The sequence below is a fragment of the Lontra canadensis genome, unplaced genomic scaffold (assembly GCF_010015895.1).
Source record: "Lontra canadensis isolate GAN:19392208 unplaced genomic scaffold, GSC_riverotter_1.0 scaffold54, whole genome shotgun sequence".
NCBI lineage: Eukaryota > Metazoa > Chordata > Mammalia > Carnivora > Mustelidae > Lontra > Lontra canadensis.
This window is the reverse complement of record NW_022631048.1, coordinates 13,430,514-13,443,316: the sequence shown is the minus strand read 5'-3', so window position 1 is coordinate 13,443,316 and position 12,803 is coordinate 13,430,514. Positions and strand designations below refer to the sequence as shown.

Here is a 12,803-nt window from a genome sequence, read left to right as displayed (position 1 = left end):
AGCCGTTTAACACTGCTGCGCGTGTCCCCAAAGGTGGGAGCGCGGGAGCCACACGGGTGCCCACCCTCCACGCGCGGCCTCGTGCACGGCAGCCCTGTGTGTGAGGCCGACAGGCGGCAAGAAGCCGCGGGTCCGCTGTCGGGTGAGCGGAGGCCGACGTGACGGAGCCTGGAAAAGCAAGGAAATCCCGTAACTCGCTTCAACAGGGACGGGCGCTGAGGGCACGACGCTGAGTGGAACAAGAGTGACAAAGGGACCGACGTGTGATCCCACCGCCGTGAGGGTCCTCGTGGGGCCAACCCGCAGACGCAGCACATGGCGGCTCCCCGGGCCTGGGCGACCTGATGGGAGGTCGTGTTTCCCGGGCGCAGACCCTCCCCGGGACGACGAGAAGTGTGGACACGGAGAGTGGCAGTGACCACGCAATGCTGTGAACACACGCTGCCACCGAACCCCACGCTCTAAGGCGTCCGAGTTCTCGATCTCCCTCCCTTACCCGTCCGGCTCCCTCTGAGTCCCTGTCATTACGCACTCTGGGGACCTCCTGCCACGTGCTAAAGACACGCACGTGGTCCTGATGAGACCCCGGCAACCACGTGAGCCACGGCCTGCGAGCAAACCCCAGACACGCAGGCAAACCTTCACAGACGCAGCTCGGGCTGGGGTCCACACCGCACGGGAGCCCCGGAGGAGCCGCCCGGGCCCAGGCCCAGGCCCGTCCTGCTTTCTCGAGCCCCGCACGGCCATTCTGCACAGATCCCGCAGGCTGGGTACCAGGCCTGAGCCCCCAGCCCCACAGCTCTCGAACCCACAGACAATCAGCGCCTGTGGGCTGAGCTTTGCTGCCTGTTATGCAGCACACGTGACTGACTCACGTGGGTTAAGAGCCACAGAAGCTGTGGCCTGGGCAGCCCCGCTCACCACACACAGACCCTGCAAGGGCTCGGAGCCGCAACAGCCCGTCCGCAGGAAGGCTGGGCCCCCGCGGTGACCGACCCCGAGCCTCCCTGAGTCCCCTCTGCAGGCCGGGACTCACTGCGCCTGACGTCCACCTGACTCCTCTCTCAGGGCCTCCCAGGGACTCCCTGGAGGGCCCATCTCCACTTCACAGTTGGGGAAACGGAGGCTCCTTCCCGCCCCACACTCTGAACACAGTTGCTCTGAGGAACAGCCCCTCCCAGAGCCCCTGCCCTGCACCAGTGGGACGAACAACGTCCCACTGCCTGTGCCAGGGGCACTGGGACACTTCTGTCTACAGTGGGGCTGGGAAGACCCAGGCCTGGGAGCAAGGGGACCCCTTCACCTCCCCCTAGACCTCTCCCACTACTCCCCAGAGTATTCTCAAAGAATATTCCTTCTGCACCTCGGTCTCAGCTCTGCCTCCCCATGTTCTAGAATGTTCCCTCTGCACCCCCATCAACTCTGCCTGCCCCACGCTCTGGAATGTTCCCTCTGCATCCCCCTCGCCTCGGCTCTGCCTCCCCTGTGCTCTGGAATGTTCTCTCTGCAGCCCCCTCCCCCCAGTCTTGGCTCTGCCCCCCGTGCTCTGGAATAAAGCTGCTATGAAGACTCAAGGACTGATCATGGCTGACCCGGAACAACATGGGCCTCCAGGCAGGGCAAGGAGTGGTCTTTTGAAGACTATCTCAAACACCCACCCAGAGAACACTGGGGTCCTCCCCTATTAGAAGGGAATTCCTGACCCACTCTTGGCTGGTGCTCAGACGATGCAGGGGAGGCGACTGGCAAGGGGCGGCGCTGGGGGTGAGCTGGTGCCTGCTGCTGGGCTCCGACGCACAGAGCGCAACAGCAGGGGCAGTGGAGGGTCTGACAGAAGCCCACCGCGGGCCCACATGCTCCCCCCACCCCGCCAGTGAAGAGTGACTGGGGTCCTGTGGACATCGGCATCAGAATCACCAGGCTCGCTGGGGAAGGTTCCGGTTCCTGGGCCCACAGGCCTCTGAGTCAGGAGCCTGCACGCCAGCGGGCCCAACACACACAGCTTGAGAATCTGCAAGTGCAAGTGCCCGGCCCGGGCCCAGGGCTGGAGCTGCCTGCGGGTACGGTGGGGGGCTGTCTGGAAGTGGGGGGTCTGCCTTCACCGCCGCTCCCACAAGTCCTGCAGGGCACAGCCTCAGGGCAGAGCTCCCAGGACTGGCTCTGAGGAGCGGCCGAGGCTTCCTACAGCCTCCTGGGCTCCCCACGGCTGAGGCCCCGGCCTGGGAGCTGCGAGTGGCATGTACCTCCCCTCAGGCCAGGGGCTCCAGAAGTGACCGAGCCACCTCACCTGCCGTTTCTCTTAAATAGAGTCCTGGGCCCTGTCCTGGCCCAACGGATCTGGAATAGTGGCAAGAGGGGCCCCGAGCCCACCTGACCAGCTCCCTAGGTGCCCCCAGGGCAGCAAACCCACTGGCCCCTCTGTGCTTCTTAGCTGCTTCCCACAGGGGGCTCCTGGAAGTCCCTCCATGGCCAGAGGTGGGGCCGGGCAGGCAGACGACACACACACCTGCTCCCTGGGGCAGTAGGCAGGGACCACCCCAAGGGACCACTCCAGAGGGGGGAGTGCTGGTTAAGCGGCCCAGGAGGCCCAAGCTGACTTCCAGGGTCCTGTGGGTGCACAAGGAGGTGATCTGGGCTTTCAGAAAAAGGGCCACCGTCCTTGAGGCCATGGCTCCAGGCTCCCCAGGCTCTACACCCCCAGGGCACAGTGGCAACGACCAGCAGGGGACCGGTGGCTCTCCAGAACGAGCCCTCAGACCTCAGGCCAGGATGACGCTTGGCGTGGCCTTTGAGGTTTTTGGTTCCCAAACGTTTTTCTTCTTAACTGGACTGTCTTGTGGCTTTTCTAAAACCACATGATGTTTCTGCCAGGATCCCAGCTGGGAGTTAGAGTGATGGGCTGGGACCCATCCAGGCAGAGCTGCACAAGAGGCTGCCCAGAACCCCCAGGGCCCCTCCAGGTCAGTAGAGAGAGGCACTGCCAGGTGCCCGAGGATGGGACACTTCCATGGAGAAGGCAAAGGAGGCCTCTGGGTGTCCCTCTGCAGTGTAATCTCCGGGACAGAAAGGCCGCTGGCCAGGGTGCAGAGAGATGGCACCCCCGCCCCCACGCCCGAGCTCACCAATGTTGGAATGCTTCAGAAGACGGCAGATCCGAGCCTCTCTCTCCAGCTTCTGGTGATCTGCGGACAGAGAGCAACACAGTGTGACCCCCCGTGCCCCAGCAGCCAGTGACCCCCCGTGCCCAGCACCGCCAAGACCAGGTTGCCAGACACGCCCCAGCCCGAGGAGGCGCCCACTGCCTTCCTCCGCACGCACCAGCCACCTGCCCAGAGACCCTGGCTGGCGGCACCAGGGCGGGAAGAGGCTGCCAGGGGTTCGCCTCGAGAGGCCCACAGAGGCAGAGGTGGGGAGCCCCAGGCGGTCCAGGAAGAGAAAATGCTGCACATGTCATGGCAGAGCTGACGGCGCCAATCTATGCTTCACCGTGTCTCGATTCCAGACTCCCTGGAGCCTCCTGCTGAAGCCTAGCGTGTCCACCAGTGGCCGTGGGGCTGGCAGAACGTGGCTGTCGCCGGGCAGGGCCGGCGGCCAGCAGGGTCTCGGGAGCCCTCCCAGCTCCCCGCCGCCCCTCGAAGCCAGCGCTCTTGTTCCAGAGGCCGGCTCTCTGAGGACTGAGCCACTCACCAGAAACGTCTATGCCAGACAATCAGGGTAGCAGGAGGATTTTAAAATTTAATGGAGACCTTAAGAGCAAAATACTAGAAAAACCTTCATTTCCGTTGACTAGAGAAGGCACAATGGTGGTGGTTATGGCCGCACAACAGCACGCGGCCTCCAGTGACAGCAGCACCGCAGCCCCCAACACAGGCTGGGGCACAAGCAGCTCACAGAGGGAGCCCCAAAATGCGCTTTCATTCAGAGGTCAGCACACACAGGTGGCTGGGCACACACTGTGGCCAGACCGTCAAGAGAGGCAGGGGGTTCCCCACTCAGGACAGTGGCTGCTGCAGGGTGGGATGCGCTGGGGGGGGCACCAGGGGTCCTGAGCCCCTCAGAGCAAGGGTGTGGGGCGCATGGCGCTGCGCATGCGCCCATCCTGGTGGATGCGGCGGCCTTTGCCGGGTATGACAAATGAGCAGGCGACTCCGCACCCTCCCCACACCTGCTGGCCCCCAGCCCTGCCTGAGCTTGGGGGCAACAGACCCGGGCACCAGAAGGCCCTTCTGCAGGAAGGGAGCCTGCTGCCGCATCTGTGGTGGGCTCTCCCTGGGCCACATGCCAGTGCTGGGCTCGGACATACTTGTGAACACACCTGTGCTTCTCCTGAGCGGGAATGTCACGCCTGCAGACAGGACTCTCTCTGGGACACCTCCGGTCCAGCCGGCCCTCCCTCCTCCCAGCACCAAAGTCCCCGGAAACGCTAACCCCCCAGCCCTGTGTGGCCAGGCGCCCTGGCACTGGGAGGGCTCTGGCAGAACAGTAGGTGGGCGCTGGCCAGAGGGCCCGAGCCTCACTCCACCCCGTGTTCCCTCCCCTGCACCCCCGGCACAGCACGCCCAGGTGCCACCCCGTCCCCTCTGCGGCAGGAGCTGAGCCCAGCAGAAGGACCCAGCAGTGCTTGTGACAGCGGGCGCTGGGGGTGGGTCCGAGCGTCACCGTCCGGAAGGACGAGTCCAACACAATCGCGACAGGACACACACAGCATGGATCCCCGTCTGCCATCGGATGAAACTCGGGACAGACGACGCAAGACGTGGCTGAGGGGCCACATCTCATCCCCCATCTTCGTGGGTAGGGGCTGTCGCCACGGCCAGGACCAGCCCTGCAGGTGCAGTGGGGGCGAGCACAGCCTCACTTTTTTGTTCCTGGGGCTTTCTCTTAAGTGACTACTCTGAACGGTTTTCAGACCTACAGAAAGTTGCACAGACACTGCCACGTCCTCAGAAAAAACACTTCGGCATCATCTGTCCTTCCGTGCGCACACACTTTTTCTGAGCGTCTGAGAGAAGCCCCGAGGTCCCCATCCTCCTACCAGGCGGCAGCCCGGGAACGTGTCCCGAGAGCGAGGGCGCTCTCGGGCATGACCTCAGTGCAGAACATCCACCGCCACAGAACTGGAACCAACCGTCCGCGATCCGATTTTGCCAACCGTCCCAGGACCGTCGGAGCCGCCTCCCCGTGTGCGGATGACACCAGGAAGCCCGCCCGCGTGTGGACCGGGGCGGAGGCAGGGAGAGCTCTCAGGGGGGTCGGGTGGAGGGAGCCGGGGTCGTTTTCATAGACAGAGACAGGACGAAATTGCACGTGGGAATCCCCTTTTCAGAAATACGCAACTGCAGAGACTGTCTTTTCCTCCTGAAAGCTGTCCCTGAGGGCGCAGCCCCATCCCTAGGACTGGCTGACTCCCAAGTGCGCAAGGGGAGGGAAGGGGAGCCTAGCCGATAGGCTGCATGCCCGCAGCCACCCGTGGTCCCAGCAGGTCACTGACCTTCCGGGCGGGCTGTCCCCCTCGCTGTCAGGCCGGCCGCATGGGGCAGGGAGAGGCTCTGACACAAAGTCACAACAGGCACGTGAGAGCGTGCACCCCACCCCCAGACTGTGACCGCGTTTCCAACAAGCAGAAGCATGGGATCATTAAACAATAAATTACTTTTTTCTTTACATTTTCCCCCAACTTGCAAACAATCTCATGTTCCTTTTATGATGAGGCAAAATATTGTTTTTTAAAAAAGGGTCTGATCCCATCTCCAACGAGCACAAAGCCACTGATTAATGAGGGCATGCCCCAAAAACCTGCCATGGCGACATCTGCCTGGAAAGTGCTCATCTCAGCCGACACCCCTGAGCCGGGACGGGGACGGGAGGCTGTCCCCCTCACGGAGTCAGTGCTCCACTCTGCCCTCAGCCTTTGATCCCTTCCTGCAGCGGTGCCCAAGTTATTACTTAACTTCTGCATCAAGAACCCCATTGCAGTCATGGAGAAGTGAGTCAAATATAACCAAGTCTGGTCCACGAGGAGCACGTCCCAGCCCTAAACGCTCACCTGGACCAAGAAAGGTGATCCCAGCCCATTCCATTCCCCAACGGGCAGCAGCGCCCCTGACCGGCCCCGGGACCTCGCCACACCTGCTCACGGCTGCACCCTCTGCCGCCTCCTGGGGCTCTGGCCGCGGGACCTCAGACACCATGGCAGTGATCACTGAGCAGGCCTGGGGCAGAATGCAGCTGAAACGCTGCCCACCCCGCCCAGGGGCCTTACCAGGCACCTGCCAGTGCTGGAGGGCTACGAGGTCTGAGCAGCCACGCCAGTTGACACTGGCCACGATGCTCAAAAGAGCCCTTCCACAGCTGTGGCCAGCTGTCCCATGTGTCTGGGGCACCCAGAGTTGCCCTGTGGCCCAGCACCTGCTGCTGCCCCAGGTTAGCGTCTTGGTACGGAACGCTGGCACACGTCACAGGACGCACACAGCGCCTGTGCTAAGGTCGAGAGAGCCCCAAGAATCTGACCTGACACCCCACATGTCCCGGCCCCATAGGGCGGCCTCCTCTCCCCAGTCTCCCATGTCAGGCCCAGCCTGCATCACCCTCCACATGCACTGGCCCCAGGGACGGCACCCTTGCGGCCTTCCATGGACGAGCCTGAGGGTGACAGGGGACAGGATGGGGACAGGAGTGGGGTTCCCAGGGAATGAGGGCAAACTTGCTCATAGAAGGGAGGTCCCTCTGCCCCCTTCCCTCCTGAAGACCTGCGGGAGGCCAGCACAGACTGTGTCCAGGGTCCCTGGGCCTGCACGCAGATCCGGGCCACACGGAGCAGGTGCAGCCGTGCCGTGAGCCCCGGGACAGAAGAGGCGGAGGGCCTCATGCGGCCCTGCAGGAGCCTCAAGGGGGCCTCCCACACCAGAGAGAGGTTTTGGAGGAACATGCCCTCGCGGGGGACAGACGCGATTGTCACAGTGCTTGGGGACTCCCGAGTTCAACCGTCTCTTCAAAGCTCAGACACCCTACACAAGCCCGTGCCCGCTGGAGATGCCTCTCGCACACTCGAGACGCGTTTGCACACCTGTGCCCACGACGACCAGATCTTTGTTCTCCAACCAGAGAGACAGGGTTACAGATAAGACAAGCATTCACTTACATCCCACGACAGAGTGTGTCCAACGCAGCAAAACAAGACCACAGCTGTGACCCCGCTGCTGCCTGCCTGAGACCCAGCCGCATGCACGCGTGAGGTTGCCACGGGCAGCCCATGGCCTGCACCGCCAGGAAACCCTCCTGGGTTTCCATCACCACACCTGTGCCAGGCCCGCCCTGCGCCCTCAGTGTTCCCAAGGTGAGTGCGACCAGGCTCGGAGGCTGGGGGCCGGGAAAGGGGGCAGCAGAGCCCTGCATACCCTCCATGGGGCAGCAGCTGCCGGACCTCAGGAGCCTCCTGTGAGCAGGAGGAGGCAGAGGCTGCTCCGGGCTGTCACTGCCAAGCCAGGAGGGCGATGGGCAGGGACTCCCAAGGGGCAGGAAGCAACAGGTGCCTGCCATGCGAGGCCACACATGGGAGCCATCTGCTCCACTACACAGCAGGCCTCACCCTCATTCCAATAACGCCCCAAGAAATGGCCAGCTCCACATAGCAAGTGCCCCCAGGCAGGGTCTCCCCCAGACAGGGCCCCGCCAGGCACGGCCCCCCAGGTGGGGTCTCCCCCAGGCAGGGCCCCACCAGGGAGGACCTCCAAGGCAGGGTTTCCCCCAGGCAGAGTTTCCCTCAGGCAGGGCCACCTCAGGTGGGGCCCCCCAGGCCAAGTCAGGAAGCTGAGGGAGGTGGGAGACTGTACCCACAAGTGGGAGAGGACGCCTGTGGCTCCTGCCGCACTCAGTGTGACTGGAAGTCCCAGACAAGGAAGCAGGTGCACAGAGGCACTTGGTCCCCAAGGCCAGGACGCGACCCCAGACCGTGGGCTCCTCACAGCCCCTCAGGGATGTGGCCCGCAAAGCCCTGACACCCATCCCCCCGGCCCCCACCTGCTCCCCGGCTGTGGGTGACTCAGAGTAGAGATGGGGCAGTGCCAGGAGAAGGGGGACAGGAGGGACGTGCGTGGGCGCCTGGCCCCTCGCCAGCTGCCAGGAGCAGCAGCAGAGCTGTCACGGCCAGAAGGACGCCCTCGAGGCACTGGTGTGGGTGGAGGAGGGATGGGAGGGGAGACGGGCCCACCTGGCAAGAGGAGCTGCCAGCGTCCCACTGGCCCCGCCCCCCGCGTGCCAAGGTTTGGCCTGGGACAAGTGAGCCACTTCTTGGGAAAACCCAGCGGTCGTGCTGGATGGAATATGAAATCCCACACAAGAGCCCACACAGCCCAGCGGGCAGCAGGGGCTGAGAGAGCAGCCACTGGACCCCCAAGGACCCCTGGGATGGGACAGGCGGGCTGTGTTCACTGGGGAGCCCCGCCAGCTCCAGGGCCACCATCGGCTCCCCCACCCTGTCTGCAGGATGACCCAGGGACGCAGGGATGTCAGAGGGTTCGGGCCTGGGGCAGGGAGACTGGGACACGTCAGGAAGCCAGCCACGGTCACAGGCCACGGCAGCTGCTGCCCAGCATGGCCCACCGAGTCCAGCAGCTCCTAGACAGACCAAGCCCGTGGGGATCTGTGTCAAGGTCAGGCCCCTGCCCAGGGTCACCATCCACTTCCGCATGGACGTACATGAGAGCCCACCGAGGCCCCAGGACAGGATGGGCAGCCCTCGGGCTGCGGGGTTTGGGAGTGTGTGTGTGCCCTGGTCCCAGAAGCAGACATGGACCAGCACTGGAGGGCCTGGTGGCACAGAGGGGCGGGCAAAGCCATGGGAAGCACGACACACTCCCCAGCCATGGGGGCCACAACCAGCCAGAGACAGAACACCCCCCCCAGGAGAAGGCCAGGTGCTGACCGCCTCAGGGGACTTGGGAGGATCCGGCCCCCTTGTCCCATCCTGCATTCAGCTGTGGGCTCCACAGGGCCTGGGGCTGCCTGGACTCCTGTTCCCTCCAAGATAAACCAGCCGGAAGCAGAACCAGGATCATGGAGCTGGGGGACTGCCCATGTTCCAACCTCTGGTGGACGTGGGGACCCTGGAGTAGCCAAGCCTCGCTCTGAGTCTGTTTCCCATGTGCAGAAAGGGTGGGGGGATTCCAGGGAGAGGACTTGACAGACACGAGACCCCAGCCCCTTGTCCTGGCCCCACCTCTGTCCCCCCACTCCCAGCCTGCCTTGCAGAGCTGGGCACCTGGCCTGTTTTCCTGCTTCCCTCCTCCAGCCCCACGACACAAGCTGCTCGAGACCCCGGCAGGTGTCCTCGCTCCAATCGCTGGGGGTTTCAGCAGCACCGCACACAGATGAGAACCCGCTGCCTCAGCTGACCCACGGCACAGGGCCCTGGGACGTCACACAGAGGTCCCTCCCCTCCTTTCCACCCATATACGTGTCTGAACCATCACATGGCAAGAAGGAGCCTTCTAGAATCCTAGGAGGCTCACAGATATCCACAATACCCATCGCCCCAGGCCCACGCCATCCAGCATCACCCCTGTAACTCTCATATTCACGAATTCTCACAATCTCCAGGGACAGAGCCGGCCCCCTTGTGGCTGAGCCGCCGGACGTCCTGGACACTTACACCTGCAGGGTCATGAGGAGCGGGAGGCGCATGGCTTGGGGAGGGAGCGGGTCAGGGAAGACACCTATTCACAGTGGGGGATCCCACCTTGGCTCTGTCCCGCTGACAACATCGGGTCTTGGCGCAAGGCTGCTCGCCGCCGGGAAGAGACCACTCTCAAGAAGGACGTCCCTGAGTCAGAGCTTCCACAGCTCGAGCCTGCAGATGGGGCTCACGGGGAGACTCCAGGAACAGCTCGGGGTTCTGCCGGGTCACCTGGGACCAGCACCTGCCGCGTGCTCAGCACAGGCCCCGAAGCTTCCAAGGGCTTCTGCAAGGTAGGGCTGCGACGACCCTCACCCCAGCTCTGAGATGGGGGGTGGGGCACAGGGAGGCTGGGGGAAGTGGGGCTGGGCTGCCACCAGCCCGGGCCCACGTGTAGGCAGCCATGGGGGGAGGCCCCACCGGCCCACAGTGCTTCGGTGGAGCACCCCGTCCTGCTCTGGGCGCCCCAGGGTGCCGGCAGAGCAAGGAAGATGAAAAGATCCCCCGCGCAGACTTCTGTGCGAGTTTTATTTCAAAAAGGCAACTTGGCAACCAGCAATTACCGCGCCCACCCCACAGGGGCATCTGTGCCATCCTGCAGCTGCCACAGGGACAAAGACAGCCACCAGGCCCTCCCCACACGGCACACCCAGGCCTCTGAGCTGCGTGCAGGCCCCGAGGGGCTGGGGGGCAGCTGGGTCCCCAGCGCCCTCCCTCTCCGCCCTCAGCTGGCCTCCCCTGGATGGAGGCCTTCCTTGCTTGGGCCCACAGCCACCACCCGACACAACGTGCAACTCAGCTCAGAAAGGGGGCCCACATGTGAGGCCCCCGCTGTGCAGCCCCCTCGCCCGGGGCAACCTGCCTCCCAGAGCAAGTGCCCTGGCCCCAAAGCCACTCCCCAGGCACACCAGGCGCAGGGCCCTCCTACCCCGCGCCAGAGAGCAATCATTCAGAGACACTGACCACATCCCACGGTGGAGACCGGGGACTCTGCTCTCTCGTCACTCCGACCCCTGCCTCCCGCAGCCCAGGCTGCTCCCGTGTCCCCAAGTGCACCCCACGGGCCTGACGTGCAGCCCTCCCCAGGCTCCGAGCCTGGGCAGCGTGGGCAGCATAGGCAGCTGTCCGTCTCAGCTGTGTAGCATCTGGGTCCTGGGCTGGGTCATGTCTGCAACCACAGGGCAGGACTCCCAACCTCCCCAGTGGTGACTGTCCTCTGTAATCCTCCGTCTCATCAGCTGTCAGACGGGACACAGCCACCTTCCAGGACAGGAGGGTGTGGTGACAGGATATCCCGGGACTGCCTCCTCTCCCACTTCGTCCCTAGCCCTGGTATCACAGGACCTACTGGGTAAGGTCCCGTCACAGCCCACCCCCCACGGCACCCTCGACGCAGCCTCAGCATCACAGCCAGGCCATGCTCTTGGCGCTGAGCAGAGACTGTACGCCTTCCTTACATGGGCACGGCCCCTGACAGCGCAGGGCTCACCCCCACAGTCCTACTCAGAGAGGACACCCAGGCCCCCCAAAGCCCCCAAGACCTGCCAAGCCAGAGGGCTGGGGCCAGAACCCAGGTCCTCAGACCTAGAACTGCCCCTCTGAGCCTGCATCCACCTCTGGGGGGCTCCGGGTGCATGTGGGGATGGGCAGAGGTGCTGGGAAGGGTCCCTTCAGATTTGGGGAAGGACAGGACACAGGAGTTCACGGACATTCCCTCCTAATGACCTTCCCAATCACCCCGGGCCAGTCCACCTTCTGGGGCGCCACTGCCCCCTCACCCCTGCTGACCCCACGACCCAGTGGGGTGGGAGGCCCCACGGACGCCTGAGCCCCAGAAGGGGGAGCACCAACACCACTCAGACCCCAGCCCCTGGGACACACTCAGACTCCGCCTTCACAAATGCCACCGCACCCCAGAGTCACCCGGACCCCAGAGGCCGTGCTCTCCACCTCACCTGTGAGCCCACCAGGACCCCCACTGGCCTGGCCTTTGCCCCTTCTCTGCCCTCGCCCTGGACCCACCCCCACCATTTTCAGAAGTTTTGACTTAGCCGATCTGGTTGATGAACTAACCACGAGAACCCATTCTTCCGACAGCTGTTCCATGCTGGCTGATGAAACACAAAACGCCCAGCTGAATTCGGGTTCCGGATCACAACCAGAACTTGTGTCGGTATGCTCTGAAGTCAGACACACCGAGACACCCTTTCTAGCGTGAGCACAGCCTATTCCGTTCGCGCCTGATTTGTACTCAGGTTTCCCTCAGGGTCTGTCCAAACCCATGGTACCTGCTCCATCTGCGGGTGCCTCGGTCCCCCTCCTCCGACCCCGGAGTGAGGATCCCGGGACAGGACCTGAGAGCCAGGGCCGGGGAGCAGGAGGGCGCAGAGGGAGAGGCCCCCATTCCCACGCTCTCCAAATCCCCGCAGGACCCCTCCCAAGGCCCAGGGTCCCCTGGAACCCCCACATGAGGGCCGAGTGGACTAAAAGTTGGTTGGGGGTCTGGGACTCGCTTACTCTAAAAAATCATCATTTATCTGGAATTGGGAACTGCTGACACTGTAAGACCCTGGCTCAGCCCCAGGGGGCGCTGCGAGCGGCCAGGGAGGAGGCCCCAAGAGTCCTGGTGGGTCGGGGAAGCCGGGGCTGGGACTGGGGAGGAGCGGGGAGGGGAGGAGCGGGGAGGGGCAGAAGGGAGGGGGAGGGGATGGTAAGAGAGGGGAGGGAGGCGGGATCCGGAGGAGGGGAGAGGGAGGGAGAGGAAGGGAGAGGAGGAGGGAACAGACAGGAGGGAGAAGAGGGGACCGTGGGGAAGGGTCCCCACCTCCGAGCGCAGGGGAGGGAGAGGGAGGGAGAGGGAGGGAGGGGCTCCGGCCGCGCATGCTCAGCCGCCCCTGCAATGCGGCGCTGCGTCCTCCATTAACCCAGTTCCGCGGAGCCTGGTCCGGCTGCCGGGCTGTGGTGGGGGGCGCCCCCCTCCCCACCCCGGCAGCGAAACCTGGGAAACCTGGGACTCGCTGTGCCAAGGGGGCCGGTCCAGCTTTCTGGGGGGAGGGGGCCGGGCCTGCCCCGCCCCATCACACTTTCGCGCAGGGGTGCCCCACGGCACAAGGAGCCACACAGGCCCTAC

General features: G+C 64.2%; 1 protein-coding gene across 3 annotated transcripts in view; it reads right to left on the bottom strand.

Annotated features, from left to right (window-relative positions):
- CAMK2B (calcium/calmodulin dependent protein kinase II beta) overlaps positions 1 to 12,803 on the bottom strand; it is a 77,037-nt gene that overhangs the window by 31,923 nt on the left and 32,311 nt on the right. For all 3 annotated transcript variants that reach the window (XM_032875055.1, XM_032875056.1, XM_032875057.1), the window contains exon 3: positions 3,123 to 3,182. In XM_032875055.1, the coding sequence (XP_032730946.1) occupies positions 3,123 to 3,182 (60 nt within the window). The remainder of the gene's footprint in view (positions 1 to 3,122; positions 3,183 to 12,803) is intronic.